General features: G+C 39.3%; 1 protein-coding gene across 9 annotated transcripts in view; it reads right to left on the bottom strand.

The window, feature by feature from the left end:
- The window catches only part of FBXO38 (F-box protein 38), a 52,460-nt gene that overhangs the window by 12,542 nt on the left and 21,840 nt on the right, over window positions 1-18,078 (bottom strand). For 2 of the 9 annotated variants that reach the window (XM_068536130.1, XM_068536131.1), the window contains exons 10-15: window positions 14,688-14,858; window positions 12,902-13,044; window positions 11,792-12,002; window positions 4,645-4,764; window positions 2,998-3,177; window positions 654-1,424 (exon numbers count right to left, since the gene is read on the bottom strand). In XM_068536130.1, coding sequence (XP_068392231.1) covers window positions 654-1,424; window positions 2,998-3,177; window positions 4,645-4,764; window positions 11,792-12,002; window positions 12,902-13,044; window positions 14,688-14,858 — 1,596 coding nt within the window. The remainder of the gene's footprint in view (window positions 1-653; window positions 1,425-2,997; window positions 3,178-4,644; window positions 4,765-11,791; window positions 12,003-12,901; window positions 13,045-14,687; window positions 14,859-18,078) is intronic. The other 7 variants (XM_068536133.1, XM_068536135.1, XM_068536136.1 and 4 more) reach the window with 7 other exon arrangements.

The raw sequence follows: 18,078 nt of genomic DNA, 5'->3' as shown, positions 1-18,078 counted from the left end.
GAGGTTATTTAAAAATAAGATCAGAAATATAAACAGGATTATAATTAAGGAATGTGCGTACCCCGCCAAACCCCATGCCTCGGCATACATCTAAATGTTATTAATGAAATTATAAACATATATGTGTCTTGAGGATATCTTCACCAAAATGATTCTCAGCTAGAGTACTTACTTACCTGCTTTTCTCCTGGCAAGCCTACTGGCAGCAAAACTAGCCTTTGGGAAAATTACTCAAGGCTACAGAGGCGGGGCGGGGGGAGGGGGCACCCGCACGCCGGGCTCCCCCAGGCCCAGCGACTTCCAGTCCTTACCTTTCGGCTAAGGTTTTAAAACTGCACTAGGAGTTAAGCCTCTGCAGTGTGGGACGGGAGCAGAGTTTACATACTGGGAGTGAGACGTGGGACTGGCACCACGTTTAAGGTCAGTACACACACACAGTCGCACTCTTCTCAGAAGCTTAACTCTCTGCGCCTCTCCTGGCTGGTATTTTACAAGCTGTTTTACATGCCACCCGCTCCCCACCCCCACCCCATCGCTGAAAGTGAGCTCAAAATCTGTATGAGCACGGAACCCCAACGTAGAAATCAATTTGCCCAACTGGCTTTATGTAAGAAAACTTACGGAAGGAGCAAATGCCCTTCTCAAGTCCTAACCTGCAGTAGCTAATCCTGGCAGCGTTGTCATACCTGACTCAGATACCAGCGGTACATGGGAGAGTCTGCTCCTGGCCCTTGTTAGGGGCCTCCGAGGGTAGTCTTCATTAGACTGCACGTCACAGCTCTCAGGCTGGGAGCTCCCCCTCCTGTCCTCACCTGTAGCCCCAGAGCCACTCCCATTAGTCCTCTCATCATGTGCTGGGCCTGAAGACCCCCCTGGTGGCAGAGTCCTAAAGGAAAAGGCGGATCTCGTACCATCCGGGCCATTCACAACACAGGCTCGGCTGGTTGAAGGACGTTCCTCATCAGAACACCTGCTAGTTCTCCTTTGGGATTCCTGGGGCCTGCGACAGCAGCATCTGGGGCAGACAGAACTCTCTGCATCTCCCTCCTCCACGGCCTCAGAGTCCTCTGACCCACCGGGGGAGCAGACACACTGCCTGGACACATCCACTTCTGCAGGCCTAGGCTCGGAAGAGCCGCTGCTGTTCACCGTCCTTACAAAGTCGGGGCTTTGAGAAGCAGCGCTGTGCGAGCTGGAGTTCCCCACTGTGCTGGCGGTGGTGCTGCTGCAGCTGGGATAAACATCCTTGTTTTTTTTCTTTTCAGGAATATCCCTAGCTGCTTTCATATCGGCTTTGATCTGCTCACTGGTGACCTGACAGCCTTTCTCACAGCTGCTTTCCTCGAGGGGAAACTGCTTCGACTGGCCCATCTGATGGGAGTTGTACCTCTTTCGAAGTGGAGTCTTGCCTTTTCCACTTACTGCTTACAGAAAAAGAAGAATGGCCCGAGGAAAAGAAAAGATTTCAGTACAAATTCTGGACAAAAGGCAAGAGTAAATCTGGAACAGGAAACAATGTACACTAATTTTCCTAAAGTACAAATGGTGACCACATCACTCAGCTGCTCAAAAGTTCTCTATGGCTCCCTAGTGCCTACCTGGTCAATACTCCTTAGCTCAGCCTTCAAGGCTTACTGTGACCTAACTGAAAACTAACTTTCCATTCTTGTCTTCTCTATAAACATTCTACACCCCAGTCCAAACTTTTCTTTGAATATACCCCTGCCTTATTACCTTGGAGCCTTTACTCTTCATCAGTCCTTCTGCTTTGGACCTCTGTCCAATCTCTTCCGCACCCCACCCCAAAGCAAGTGCAGTATATGCCCTGTAATATTGTTATCTATGTTTCTGACCTGACTCTTCAGCCAGACTACAGAGAGAGAGACAGAGAGACAGTGAGAGAGAGGGACACAGAGAGAGAGAGAAAGAGAGAGAGAGATATCAAGACTTATTCATCTCACCCCTCACAGCACCTAACACAGTACCTGGGGCACAGTAAGCCTCAATGAATATACAAAGGAATACTTAAATAAGGTTTTGTCTGGCTGACAGAAGATCTGGTTTCTAAATTCAGAAACTAAACTTTCTAGGAAACATCAGGTTAGTCAGCTGGTCACATTACTTTTCCTAAATTTCAGTGTCCATTAAAACTCTTTCAATCACAGTATAAAGATATCTGAATTTCTTAAAAGGAATAAAATGAGAATTGAGTAATCAGTCAGTGGTTAGTAAGTTATTCCAAGTCTAAAGAACTGAGCTTACCATACACTGAAGTGTGTATATATTTCAGGTTCAGTGTTACAGGTATACAAATGTATACTAAACATTCAGATACATTAATGAGTAGGGTACCCAAGGAAAAATAAGTAGACAATTTTACAAAACCTCATCCTTTGCAGAAAGTGGTAAGCATATGGTTCTGGGAAACAGAAGGGAAGACAAGGAAAGAAGTATAAACCTAAAAGTTAAGAGAATTACAGTTTCTTGGTGAGGCAAATGGCAGAAGGTTGTTGACTGGATTTAAAGGGAGATAAGGGATTGTAAGAACATACTTTAGGACTTCCTCAAGCACCAAACTAGCCACCAACATTCGCTAAACACAACTAGACAGATTACCAACTGGGGAATGGTTGTTTTTCACTGCTCTGGATGACTCAGTTGTCATCTTTTATGTGAGGCACAGGCCCCTTGCTAATCCCTGATACTCTGATGCCACAACTTCCTAAAGCCTCCACTGTGGGACTGACAATCCTCACATCTTCTCTTCCCTGAGCCCCAATTCCACAATATTTTTATCGTGCTGCACCTGCCCTTGATAGCACCACCCAGATTTTCCTCTCTTGCTTGGGCTGCTGCCTTTCTTGCCTCCTGTCACGTTTTGTAAGGATATGTTAACTGCACCACAAGCTGTGGCAGGGACACCATTATATAAAGGCCAGTGTGTCTGTTCTCATGGTGACTCTCACTAACAGGTCAGAGTAAGACACAGTCTCTCACCTGATATTTCCCTGGACTGTACAGACTCTCCGGTTTTTTCTTCACGCTCAGAGAAACGCCGGGCACCATTCTTAGGAATCCAGACTTCTTGGAGTTCTAGACTGTCTTCCTCATCGTCACTCTCTGAGTCATGGACAGTAATTGGGGTTGGTTTTACTACACGCTGAAGACCGCTGGGTCCTAAAAAAAGAGCACAAGCCTAACAGTCACTTTTTGCCCAACGAAGGGTCTCACTCAAAGTACTGTTTCCAGGGATGTGGGCTCACAGAGATGCTTTGGCTCTATGCAGCTTCCCTGATCACTCATTTTAATGAGCATATACTTGGATGAGACACTGTGAAAACACTTTAATTCTAAAGTAAACATTAAGTATGATTAATATACCACCCAACATTATATATCTCTAAAGGAAAATTAAAGTAGAAGAGCATATGGCATCTCCCTTCAGGATCTTCACTGTTTGAAAGAGTCACATAATCATCCTAAAAATAATCAAAATAAGAGTCATAATAATCATTTTAAAAATAGGCTAGATATTTTCCTAATTCTGCAAATGTATGAATGAAAGCAAAGCAAATGAAGATGAGCCTCTGACACCTATGGGACTGGTGAGAACTCTGCATTCTTTAATTAAGTATAGGTCTAATGCATTGGATGTCACAGACATGTTCTTGAAAGGCTAGATGCATGTTACAGTTCGCTTATTTGATTACATTTATGTCAAAAATGTTTTATCTACTTGGCATTACACATTGTAAACCTTCAGCTCTTACAACCCACTTTTCTCGGACAAGTGACTGATATCTGCTCCATCAATAAAATATAAGCTCCAAGGAACCTTCCCTGTCTTTTTCCTGTCACATTGTACAATGCCTGGCACAGAGTAGGCACTCAATAAATATTTGTTGAATAAGTGACTGCATCTGTAAGACACTTAAAACAAGAGCAGTTAAAGAATATGTTCAATTCAAAGACAAGGTAGCATTTGAACAGACCAGGAGTGAGAAAACTTGAGTTCTCATCTCAATTCTGTCCTTTGATCAATAGCTGAGCGGTCTTGAGTAAATCATTCAAACTTTTGAAAGAATATTAGTTTCCCCATCTGTAAAGATGAAAGATTATATTAGGTAATCTTTATGTACTATATGACTCTTAGCCTGCCGTAAGTGACCCAATGGCAAACTGAGACTAGATCTTGGTCTGTTTCTTAAATCAAATCAACCTCTCCACTGCTCCTTCTCCCCACCAAAATGAAGGGAGAGGACAAGCAGAATATTTAATCAGGTTGTTTATCTTCCTAGCTATAATTTGAGTGCTTTCTTTCTCTACACACACACACACACACACACACACACACAAATACACACACACACACGCACAAATATGCACGTGTGTACACCAATATAGAAAGAGGAGTTGCTGCCACAGTTACAAAAAAATCAAAACCAAACTTTATTAGAGATATGTACACACATGCACAGCAAGAAGAACATCAAAATGTAATACAGGCCTTGTCAAAAATAAGCAGCATGTAACACATCGTTAGCTGTAATGTTGAAAAAAATAATCATTCTCAGTGTTTTACTTTGTTCATTAGAGTCAGGCCCTAGTTTTCAGAACCATGAATGTGGGAAGTCACACACTTACCTGCTTGTTCCTCGTCGACGTCCACAGGAATAACTGCCTGACTGTGAGCTGGAGCCTCATGTTCACTCTCAGCCGTCACCTCTCCATCTTCTTGAACCATGTCTTCCATCTCGTTCAGTGCTTAAACAAAAATAATCACAGTCAAAGTAAAACCAGGAGATGTCTAAAACAACCACAGTGGCAGGCAAAACTGTGGCACCCTTGAGAAATGAACAGCCTCATGATCATTAGGCCCATTCAGAAAGAATATCATGTAATTGTGCTTCATTATATCGACATCAATAAGGAGTGTCCAATTCTATAGGAGGGGAGCTCACAGATGGGAAAGGATCACTTGGTAGAGAAAGTCCATCATTTTAAGATGAAAGCAGGGAGAAAGGCACAGCTGAAAGAAGAAAGCACCTGTTCATTCCTGAAGATGTTACCAGGGATGGCTGTATGAGGCAACTGTTTGTCTCCCTCTAAGCTATTTGCCTGATGGCAGTGAGAGCCAGCTACTGGAAGACCTTACGATCATCTTGTAAGCAATTAGTCTTGCAGTATCTGCCAGTTGAATCAGGATGCATTCATTGAGCAGCCAAGCTCAAATTGCGTATTTTCCTGCTCTCTAGAGACTGCATCATTTTTGGCTAATGTGTGGCAAGGATTATTAAACACAGTAAGTACATATTTAACATTTTAATATCACTCAAATGTTTTATTTGCATCTAAGTCTTCACTAGGGTTATTAGTGCCTATCAGTGAATGGGAACGTTTATATTTTTCCAGATGACAAGCACAGTGAACAGTATCAGACTGATAAGCTTCGATCACTTTACTACATCTTCTTAAGATACAACGGTCACTTTTCTACGAGGATCCTAAATAAAATAATTCCTGGCTTTGCCAGCTGTTTACAAGATTAAATCCAAATCCCTCAAGTCAGTATTCAACCCAGTACCCTCTCACTACCTACACCTAAGCTTGGGTACCCGGTCCCAGTTTCAGTCAGGACAATACCAATACTGTCCTTTACATTTATAGCTCAGCCAGGACCCAGAGGGCGGCAGACTGTGCTTACCCTGTGCACCACTCAACGCCTACGGGTGCTCAACACTACTGCTGGGAAATCAACCAACCATCTGAATGAAATGAATGAACCAACACAGAAGAAAACAATATCCTGTTCCTGAAAGAACTAAAGAATCTACTGAATTTGTAAGTAGACAGGACAAATTCATACAGTCAACAAAGAAACAAGATAAAAATATGAGTAAGCCAGAAAGATACCACTCAGATAAATGCCACTGGAATATACAGCAGAGAAGTCTGAGATTTCAGGGGGACAGTGGGGTTTGCTTTGGTCTTAAATATACATACACAATAGTACATTCCCCCTCATGTTTAGCCTCCCATCCCAAATTCTTGCCCAGCCCTAGCCCTCAATAACTACACTTTATTTAGGGCCAAAAAGAGAACTCACCTTGTTCAGAAACATTACACGATAAAAGCCAATCAATTCGCTTCTTTCACTCAACAGTGATTATGAACAGCGGCTAGTAATTAATGTGTACATACTCTATGTCCGGCTCTATGCTAAGTGCTCTTATATACATTACCATATTTATTTCTTATAGCAATCTTATGAGGGTACTACTACTAGCCTCATTTTTGCAGTTGAGGAAACTGAGGCTTAGAAAGGTTAGTAATTTGCTAGGATTTGAAATGAGGTCTGTTTCCAGAGCCTGCTACAATACAGGGACGATGAATAGATGGGAAATTTATAGTCCCTGCTCTCAGAGAATGCACACCTTCGAGCAGAAATGTCAGACACACAGAATAAGGTCAGAATATACTCATTAAGGGCTAGAACAGTCCAAGTAAGGGGAACATGGACAAAAAAACAGCAGTTAATTCTCCTGTTCAACAGGGAAGGTTTCACTGAGATGGGGTGACATTTCATATATACTAGGAAGCACGTTACATTTTCCAGAAGAGTAAGTAGGCCAGTGAGAAAAAGAACAAGAGTTTGTGTTGAGATGAGGGTATGAAAGAGAAAAGAAAGCTAAAAAGGTAGTCTGGGTCCCAGATTGTGAAAAGCTTAGAATCGCTTCTTATAGGCAGAGGGAACCACTGGAACAGAAGTACATTCTTATATCTACGTGATAAGGTTTTCCAAAGCTGTTGAGTAATTGCTTTTTAGGTTGCCACAATAACCTGTGGAAATATTTAATATAATATCTCAAGGTTATTTTAAACTTAACTTCTTTAATTGTATTCATTCATTTGGATATTTATTTAGCGCCTACTACAATGTGTTACTGTTCCTAGGTGCTAAGAAACAGTGGTGATATTCAGTATCTCTATTTTCATGGAGCTTATTCCAGTTGAGGAAGGAAAAAAAATGTTTAATCAACAATAATGAAAACATCAGAAAATAATATCTTATGTAACAAAACTAAAAGAGGATGATATAACAGAATGAATTGGTGACAAAGTGGTAAGGTGATCAAAAGGTACAAATTTATAGTTACAAAATAAATATAAGTCATGGGAATATAATGTACAGCATTGTGACTGTAGTTATTAATACCGTATTGCATATTTGAAAGTCGCTAAGAGCAGATCTTAAAATTTCTAATCACAAGAAAAAAACTTTGTAACTATGTATGGTGATGGATGTTTACTAGACATCCTTACTGTGATCATTTTGCAATATATACAAACACTGTCAATTATACCTCAATTGAAAAAAAAAAAAAAAGATTAAGGTGGTAAGGAAAGACAGCTCTGAGATTAACATTTAAGCTAAGACCTGAATATCAAGAAGAAGCCAGTCATGCAAAGATGGAGGGAGGGACATTCTAGGAAGAGGCAGCAGTTGGTGACAGCTTGGCACATTCATGCATGGTGTGGGAGGTGGGGAGTAGCACAAGGTGAGGACAAGCCAGATCATGTAGCACTTTATGGGCCAAATCAAGAAACTGGATCTTTTTCTAAAGCAGTGCGAAGCTACTGGAAAGTTTTAAGAAAGGGAGTAACACTGTCTGGTACATGTTTTTTAAAAACTGCCCTGGCTGCTCTAAGAACTAATTTTACTTTGAAAGCTGTTAAAACATTTAGGTAAAAAAGGTCTGGTACAATGAGAAGGAGAACGTAGATGGATTGGGGAGATGTTTTAGAGACAGTCAACAAGACTTGCTAAAGGACTCGATGTTGGGGAGTGCAGGTAGGTGCAAAGCAAGGATAATGTCTCAATAGATGTCTCTGGTAGTTAAATGAGATGATGCTACCCTTGGGCTAGGGAAAATGCAAGTGATTCTTGGTTTTGATTTTTTTTTTCTTTATTTCAAAATATTTTATCATTGGGCAGTACATCTTTTTCAGAACAATTTTAACTTACAGAAACGATGTAAGCTATCTTTTAATCAAATATCAATGTTTACCAAATATTCTGTTCAGGAGAAATGTTATTTCAGTTTTAAAAAAAATCCTGTTACCAAATATAATCATAAACCTTAATGGATTTGAGCTATTTTTACAAATATATTAACTGGTCTCTTTTATATAAAACCTGATTCTAAATTTATAGCCTTCATTAACCATTATAAAATAAAGAAGTCACTGACGTTTAATAAAATAATTTGCATGCAACAATTTCTAGTATCAGGAATAACTATTCAGCGGTTGACAAGTATTTGCCCCTAAATAGAAAACAAAATGAATCTACTGGGATTTTTTTTCACATTGTAGCCTGTCCTCAGACTTCAAAAACAAGGATTTTCCAGAAGTCAGTGGTTTTCAACAGATGATCCCCAAACAGCAGCATCAGCATCACCTTGGAACCCGTTACAAATGCAAACTACCTGGCCCCACACATACCTACTCAGAGCCTCTGAGGTGAAAGCCAGCAACCTGTTCTAACAAGTCCTCCAGGTGATTCTGATGCACTCAAATTTGAGAACCATTGCCCAAAATAAGTGCTGCAGAGCAATTGCACTTAGTGGTTACTTTGTGGAGGTAGTGGTGAGGGAATGCAGTGGCACCCCACTATTAAAAGCAGTATGTAGGATTTGTTTTAAATCCAGATAGAAAATTAGTTAAATGATGTATAGGCAAAACTATGCTTTGTCGTTATAATTCCTTCAAAAGTAATTATATTAAAATAATGTGGCAAAATGCTTTAGCAATTACAGAAGCATGATTTTGACACATGGTAATGTTATGTTAGGCAATGTGAATTGTTAGAATATATGAACATCTCTTCCTGTTTTACAGTGCTGCAAAATGAAGGTAATGAACTTGTATTTTCAGTGAACATAACTAGCTCACAATAAAGCATTCTAAATCTTAACACTTTTGGAAGCGCAAATCTAAGAAAGATAATATCCTTAACCAAATTATAGAATTTTGGTAAATTAATACAGTACTCTGTAAAACAATAAAAGCATATTTTTGTTGGAGTCATCTATTACCTTAATGATAATGTTCACTATAAAACACCATATTTTATTTCAGTGGTTTATAAAGCAAAGACACAACTTATACAAATTAAAGGGCTTTTAAAATTATACAGTGCCCTTCTTTGATAGGCAATTACTTCATGCAAGCTGATTAAGTTAAATACAACAGAGCAAAAGAGTGAGTGAATCCGCTTCATTCCAGCGTTGGTCCAAAAGCTCATGTATGGAAAGTTTTAAAATTCTACATTAAGGAAAGTCAACATGTGAATACCAATTTCAAACTAAAGTAATATTTAAAATATTGTTATGCTTGTACCTAAAGAGTGGAAGCATCAATGTTAGCCATTTCAACTAACGTTATTTCCCAATGATCCCTTTTATTTTTAATCCCTGTACCACTCTTTATGTTTTTTCTGTTAGTTGTTTCTCTTTCTTTTATTCGAATTCTTTCCACCACTGCTGGTTTTGATCAACAGTCACATGGCCTTTCTCCAGGTCCCCTTTTTTTTTTTTTTTTTTTTTTTTTGGGCCGTGCCATGTGGCTTGCGGGTCCCCTGGTCAACCCAGGCCACAGCAATGAATGCACCAAGACCTAACCACTGGACTGCCAGGGAATTCCCCTGGTCCTTATTTTTTATTTAAAAGGATCAACCTGACATGTATGTAATAATAAATATACATAAACATATTGCCAAGTTGGAAAGACCCATGGAGCCTAATGTTTTATGCCAATCTTCATTTCTCTAAAATTCTGCCACCATCTTTGGTATTCTTAGGCTTCTTCTTGTTGAAGCTGTTGAATTCCTCAATCTTGGCATTTATGTCACTAATTCCTTTGCTTCTCAGCATTTGAAGATATATTTGACAAATACTGTACCTCAAGTATTTGGTTTGTAGTCATGTCTCTCATCTACTGAACCTTAGTTTCAAATGTTAGTAGATTTAAGTTTCCATTGTTCTCTCTTAAATCAAATAACGTGTTCTTGCATAAGTTTTAGCTCCTGCTGCATCAATATATGACTTCACAATGGAAGGCATCCTCCATGCTATACTGAGAAGCCAATGGCCATGTAACTTTCTAGTGGAGTCTATAATCTGTCCAGTACATCAACTTCAACCACAACTGGGTTTGTAGGATTTGGGGAGTTCTGCACTGCAGCTGCTGTAACAGTCTTCTGTGAACGGTTGGTATTCTCTGAAGTCCAGATCCTTATGATGGCACTCAAGAACAAGGCAAAGAAAGAATACCTGACCTCACTCCCCGCTCCTTCACCCCTAGCACCTGCTGGCTCTGCACTTTTGTTTTTGTATTTTAGGAGGAGAGATTTAGCCATAAGTTTGAATGCCTAAGAGTACTCATGTGGAAATTAAAAGTATGAAGTTGGATATAACTGCAATTACTTTAAAAAACAGAAATATCAAAGCCGAAAATACAGGTTTAGAATTCATTAGCATATAGTTGGTACTGAAGCCATGAGACTGAATGAGGTCATCTAGAGAAAATATGTAGAGAAAAACGGAGAGCAAGGACAAGAGCGGAATAGAGGAGGTGGTGCAAGCAAACTGAGGAGGCATGTCCAATGAGATAGGAGGAAAACCAGGAAAATGGTTTCAGGACGGCCAAGAGGAGCAAATATCTCAGGAAGACAGAAGTGGACAACAGTGACAAATGCAGCTGAGATGAGATGTCAAAGAAGATGCAAGTGGAGAAATGACCACTAGCCTTTATGAGAGAGTCACTGGTGACTTTGCCAAGAGCCAAAATGGACAGTTCTATAGAGAACATGTGAGGTAAGGAAGTGAAGACAATGCCAGAAGATGATTCTTAGGTCAGGACATGCATACTCAGAGTGATCCTAAAGGAAATTAGGCTCTATACACAGAATACTTTCATTATGAGAGGAGTTAATAACACCAGGGCACGCCATTTCTCATTAATTACTCTGCCTAAGAGAATGAGTGAAAGGGCAACAACCAAATAGTGGCTAGAAGAGATTCGTTTTCCAGTTCTTAAGGGTCAACTGGGAACCTGGAAAATTTGTTAAGGAAACGATTTCACTCCATTCTCACTCATCAACACAGGGGCAGATGAAGCCCAATAACAGATGGGCTGGCACACAGCAGGAGTTCAGTCAGTATCAAAGAATTGGAATGGATAGTTACATAAGTGAAATCCTGTAGGTCCTTATTAGCTCACGTACTTAATTTTCTGGGTGGTTTTGAAGACTTAATGATGAAAGGTATATGAAAGGTTTCCAACACAATGTCTAGCACATGACTACTGTTCATTTTTCCAGTTCTTGGAACACCCAAAAATGATCTCCATGTTCAAGTCCAACGTAGCTATCTACTGGTCAGCGAGATATTGAAAGATGCTCCTTCACCCAAATCCTGACAGTTAAATCTCCATTAAGCCAGGCCTCTAAGGCTCACTGTACCCTAATTCTCATGGCATCTAAGTCCTTCCTTTTCTGTAAATACCCCAATAGCTTCTATGGACAAGAGGCATTACAAAGATAACTTTAAAATAAGCAAGCAGATAGGCAAACTCCATCCACCCCCTCATTTGCTTTGTTAGCAAGGTCCCCCCCAATGTGTAAAGTGACAAACTGAAATAGGAGGTGAAGGAAAGAGAAGAGAGTAAGAGAAATATGACCCAAAGTAAAAATCATTTCTATCTGGAGCTCACAAAAGATCTGGGTTACCGTCGGCTGCAAACTGCTGCTCTCCTGGCTGCAGGTCTTGCCGGAAGTCATTCTCCTCGTCTGAGTCATCTGGATGACGGTGATTGTTGTCGTGGATGTTGGCATTATTCTGGGCATTGTTATCATTGTCATTGTTGGAGTTCTGATTGCTAACAAGGGCCGAGGAAACCCCAATTCCTGTGCCTGCGCTCAGACCAACCCGAGCACAGCCCTAAAGCAAGAAGAAACCATGTGCTTATTAATTTGGGTTAGTATAGAACCCTGCATTTTTAATATTCCTTCATTTCATCTTTACATAGAATATTTATATGGCACTTTATGAAATACTTTCACATATTCATAAAGGACCTCGTTTAAGGCCCAGAACACTTCAAGCAAGATAAAGCGTTATCAGTCTTGATTTACAGATGATGACATGCACAATGGGAAGGGATCTGCCCAACAGTGCACGACCAATAAGTGGTACAGCTGGGACTTGAAACCCAATAATCTGTCCTCAAACCCTGAGCTTTCTCCACTATATCACACTGCTTCAACACTGGGAATATAACCGTTAAGAACTGACAAGAGAGAACATAATTTGTTGAAACATTAAGTTTTTATTATGATGCGAGTATAAAGCTTTATTTGTTAAGCAGTTTTAAAATAACATTTTGTACAACTGGGCAACCTCGGATTTCCCCAGATATGCAACTGAACAGAAAAGGTAGCAGCAAAGTAAAACATTTCCAGAACAAAATTCCTAATCCTTACTTATATTTTGGGTTGCTAATTAGAGATTTAATCTTCCAACTAATTACTCTTGAGTAATAACTTTTGCTTTAGCTCAAATTTCCACCTTTGCTCTCACCTTCACTTTATAAACCTGATGGAGACAGCTTACCACTTACTTTTTCCTTTCCTTTCTCTGGAAATCCCTCAATAGTCATTTACAAGAACAAGTGGCCATACATTATTATAACCTTTATGCCTTCCTTCACTGAGGCTGGCAGTAAAAAGTCAAATTATAACATTGTAAAGGCATATTACTAGGAAAAAAAATTACTTAGGCTGTTTTATTTTCTTCCTTCAGTATCAAAATAAACAAAAATGCTCTCAAATGTGACTTACTTTGGGTGGTTCACGAAACATCTGGTCCAGTGAAATAAACTCCAGGCTGGGCAACAATTCAATAAACTGGCCAAAGGAGTCCAGCTTCAAAGCATGGCAACGCACTAAGTTGATATCAACCAATCGAGTCCATCTTGAGTGGTCTATTGAAGAAATAATATGGCCAGAGAGAATGTAACTAACAGTTTCTCCATTACTCATGAATTTTGCTATAGGTCACAAAGACTTCCAAATCCTTTTTCCTTGAGTAAATATTCTTTTATTTCATGATCTCTAACACTTGATGACTCTAAACTATGATGTTTCCTTACCTAATTTCATTGTCAGAACTAGATGGCTTGGAAATCGTTAACTTGAAACTAAGTCAGCCTATATTTAAATGTGATTCACTTAAAAACCTACATGTCTATTTAACGATAGGATACTACTTAAAAGAAATGTTGGCATATTCCTTTCATAAAACAGTATGCAGCTATTAAAAGAATGAAGAAGAACTGAATATGCTTACTAGTATGGAAAGCTCTCCAAAATATTCTTAGTGCAAAACACAAGCTACAGGACGATGTATACACAGTAAGGTCCTTTCGTATATGTAAATCATTTTTAAATGCTATATATGTATAGGCTGCAATATGCACAAAATAACCTGTCCAGAAGAATATACAAGAAACCGTTGATGGTGGTTACCTTTGAGAAGAGGAGACTTTTCATTTTGTACCTTTCTGTATTGTCTGATACTGTTTATCAAGTGCATGTATTACTTTTAGTTTTTAAGTGTTAACAGGAGTTCTGAGTGATGGGATTATAGGCCATTTTTTATTTTCTTCTTTATACTCTTCTGTATTTAAGAAAACAAACAAACCAAAAACCCAATAAATGTTATTTTTTAAAAGCGATCTACGCCGCATACAGCCTAAAGTTTATTTCCCAATAACTTCTTGGTGCTGCTGGGGAAGGGGTAGAACTTCTCTTCTCATGGGTGAGACATGGCCATTCTAACAAATGATCTCAGCAGAGGCCTGGGAGCCCTACAACAGGTCTGGAGATGGGTTTTGTAAGGAGCTACAGTATCCCTGTGCGGTGGCTCAGAGGGCAGAGGAGACTGGTCTGCAGGTGTCAGTAAGGGGGCCTGGTTTGGTAAGAGGATGTCAAAATGAAAATTCTCTAGCTCTGAATTTATTTAAAGGCTTGTGAATTTAAGTATTTAAGAAGGGCTTTAAAAGAAATAAATAGCATTACTCTCAGGGAGGGAAATTAACTCCCCTCATAAGGAAAAATACCAAGTGCAAAAGTCACACTTCTATACACAAGGGATACTGTATGGAGGGGAGATTCGACATAGCCTAGGATTTTAAGGCAATAGAAAATTTCACAAGTTAATGTTTAATATGTCACCTAATTCAAGTTTTTAAAATACATACCCACTTTGTTGGTTCAGATGATATGCCATTTGAAGGTAATACAGAGAAAACAACCATAACATCCCAGGCAACAATTCCTAACCTAAACTTTACGTGCCTGGCCCAAAGAAAAACACATAAGGATCAGTACAATTGAATCTATAACTTGGACAGTGCAAATTTCTAGGCAGAGAATTTCAGGAGTTGAAAGAGGCACTGAAAATATTTCCAACTCAGTTATCAAAGGTTCCCAGAACTTCTATGAATGATCCATATAAAATATCTACATTTTATATTAGGAATGTTAATTCATGACACAAACAGAAAACAAAGATACATATTATTTTGACATTAATAAAATAGAGCCGCACTTAAGCATACAGTACCTGAGATCCAATTGTATGGGTTATGTAGATGCGGGCAATTATAAATTGCCAGATATTTGATACAGGAAAAAACTTCATTGACTGCCTTCATCCCTATATCAGTGATGATACCAGGATTTTCTACCACATCAGCCAAACCATACTTCACCAGATCTGCATTAGCCATTCTGCCTAGAAAGAGAAATTGATTTAAAAAACAAAAATAGGTTCTTAAAGTGTCATGGAGTGTTGCCAATTCTTTATTTTAACATCCAGTATGATTAGTCTCTATGATCATCCGGCGTCATCTCTCCATCATCAGGTTCAGGTTCAGGTACAATTTTAGGTTAGGTATTCTGTACGAATGGTAGCCTTTATTTTGCAAAATAAAAATTTATGTTAAAAGTTAAGGGACAGCTAGTAGGAAAAGATTATTTTCAATTGTTTAGAAAAGGAAAAAAGAAGGCAAAGTCTTAAAGCAAAACTGAGGGATAAATTATATTGGTTTACATTTATGGTGAAGTTTTAGTTTAAGCTTTTAAAAAGAAAAATAAAATCTTAAAAATGTAACTCTTTCACTCTATAAGGATAATGTTTTTGGAGTCGGGTGTGGCCATGTGTAGAGAAGAGTACACTTTGAGAATTCAGATTCATTTTTAGAACCATGTATAGGTTAGTAAATATGTACCTAATCTCAGAAAGTGGACTTTGAACTCACACATACACCCACTCTCTCTGCCTTTGGGCTTTAGTGCCTACTGTCTTGTCACAGACTAGGGAGTGGGTTTAGTAAAAGAGGATCCTCCATTCTAGATTATGCCACTGGAAATCACACCTTATCCCTTGCTTCCTATCATTATTCCTGCCACCTGCCTGACCTTTGCTCTAAAGGATGGTCCACTTGACCACAAGCAATTTGAAGGAAAATGGGACTTTGCCTAGTTAGTTTATAGTTACATTTTCAATGTCCAGCATAATGCTGGGATATTATGATATAGGAACCCAATAAACGTCTCTCATGGTCCTTGCAATCAACTGACATAAAATACAAAGAAAACACTGTTGCTCTGGAGAAGCTGCCCTGCCCTTCAGGGCAGGGATTCATACCTTTAGCCTGGACATGTTTAAAACAACCCGCCTACTCCCAACTCTTCCAGTTTCACTTTCCATATAGTTCATGGTCTCTCTCCTAGAGTCCCTGTTTTTTGTATTTACTGGCATTTCTTGGAGATTTCACCTTAACCAATTCTTCATAATTTTTCTGAGCAATTTTCTTTAGTCTCCTGGTAAAAACTTCTTTCTTGCCCTTTGGACTTAAAATTTGCCTTCTTCCTTATGATCAGGTAGATTTTGAACTGATCCCAGGTAAGGTGTTGTCAGAATAATTGCTACAGCCTAGCATGATAAATCTATGTCTTACATTCATTCCTTTGAGACCTGTTCCTGCTCTTAGGTTCTCCTGATCATCACACCCCCTCAAAACCCTGATGGCATCACCTAGGACTCAGATTGTTTCTTTCTGATTCAGCCCAGAGGTCAGCTAAAAGTAAAAGCTACCATTCACTGAATGCTTTCTAAGTGTAAGAGATTGTAATACTAAAAGACCATGTTTTCTCATTTGTTAAATGGAGATAAGACCGTTTCCCACTTTTTTATTGGGTGGTTTGAACCCACGAAATAACTTGCCCCATGATTAATGAAATTCCATCTCACTCCCTCTTTCCAAAGCCCCAGCACTAAACACTACTCTATACTGCTTCTGGATCTGAATGAGTTTTACACCCCTATCACCTTCACATGAATCTCTGAAATCATGAATCTGTGTAAACAAAGAACCCCTAAGTATTCATCCTTGGATCACTTTTCTTATATTCCCAGTACACAGCATCTACATTTCAGCACACCCATTTCCCCAATCTGGCACTGTCACTTTTACGATAAGTGTATGGGGACAAAGGTGATGTTTCTATTTATATTTTGCCAGAACCTTTGTAACAAAGAATTGGTGCAAGTTTTACCAGGAGCCACCCCAACCTCCTGGAGAGATGCTTCAAAATCTAAATGGCTGAGAAGCAAGAGACTAAGTGAAAGAGTGTAAGCAGTGACCTCTCATTCCTCTCTACATAGTCTGTTAGACACACCTGGCACCTATTTTCATACAGAGAATCCCAGACTGTCTTTGGAGTAATAGAGGAGAGTACGTATACAGGAGAAACGGATGAACTGCAACAAATATGAAGAATGGCTTATAAAAAAAATCAAAACTAAGAGACTATTAAATATGAAGGAGACTATGAAACAAGTTACGTTGAAAAACGAGATAATGGTAGTCAAAAGGTAAAGTGTTGGGACTTCCCTGGTGGCGGAGTGGTTAAGAATCCGCCTGCCAATGCAGGGGACGTGGGTTCGAGTCCTGGTCCAGGAAGATCCCATGTGCCGCGGACAGACCAAGCCCATGCGCCACAACTACTGAGCTGCAACTACTGAAGCCCGCGTGCCTAGGGCCCGTGATCTGCAACAAGAGAAGCCGCCGCAATGAGAAGCCCGCGCACTGCAACGAAGAGTAGCCCCCGCTCGCCGCAACTAGAGAAAGCATGTGCGCAGCAACAAAGACTCAACGCAGCCCCCAAAAAAAGGTAAAGTGTTTTTCTATTGAAAATGTGTGTTGAGGGGAAAGAAACACTATAGGGAAATAGCTGGTTCTAAAGATAATTCTCAAAGACATTCTTTCAGTGGACCTGAATGTGGCCATCATGAAAATACAAAATTTGTCAAGATTTTAGCTTTCGGGAAGAACAAAAAACAAGACCATAGAAAAAAACACCAATTACCAAGCTAATAATTTTAAGTTACTACACAGATACTGTAGAAACGGAATGTTAGCAACTTCACTGAAAACCAGAAAAGCCTGATATCAAATACATTAATTTTATTTGAAATCACTATGCTAGTTTAGCATTTTAAAGCTACGTTGGTAAAAAGCTGATCTTTTCAAAGCTATATAGATTAAAAATGATTCCTGTGTTAAAAAGGCTAGAAAATAATGCTTCGATTTTTTTTAGTGCTTCACCTGTATTGATGAGAACTGCAACAAAGTAAAAACAAAACAAAAAAACCCAACTATTATTGTGACATATATCAGAAATGAAAGGGGACAAACAAGTCATATTGTTTGATCTGGACTAAGAAGAATTAAGCCTTCTTATGTTCTTCTACAATGCAAATTAGATCCAAAGAAAAAATGCCATCTGGTATGACAGTGAGAGTTTAAGAAGACTTGTTACAAATTACATGGGTAAGAAACTAAGTCTTGCAAAAATAAATACATGCTGAAGGTGTAAATGTTTTTGCATGTCTGACTAATGTCATGTGGAAAAAAAGTTTGAATAATGAATTGACATGCATTCAAACC

This window comes from Eschrichtius robustus, chromosome 2, assembly GCF_028021215.1.
Source record: "Eschrichtius robustus isolate mEscRob2 chromosome 2, mEscRob2.pri, whole genome shotgun sequence".
NCBI classification, from domain to species: Eukaryota; Metazoa; Chordata; class Mammalia; order Artiodactyla; family Eschrichtiidae; genus Eschrichtius; species Eschrichtius robustus.
Note: the sequence above shows the minus strand (reverse complement) of the source record. Positions and strands in the feature narration are given on the sequence as shown.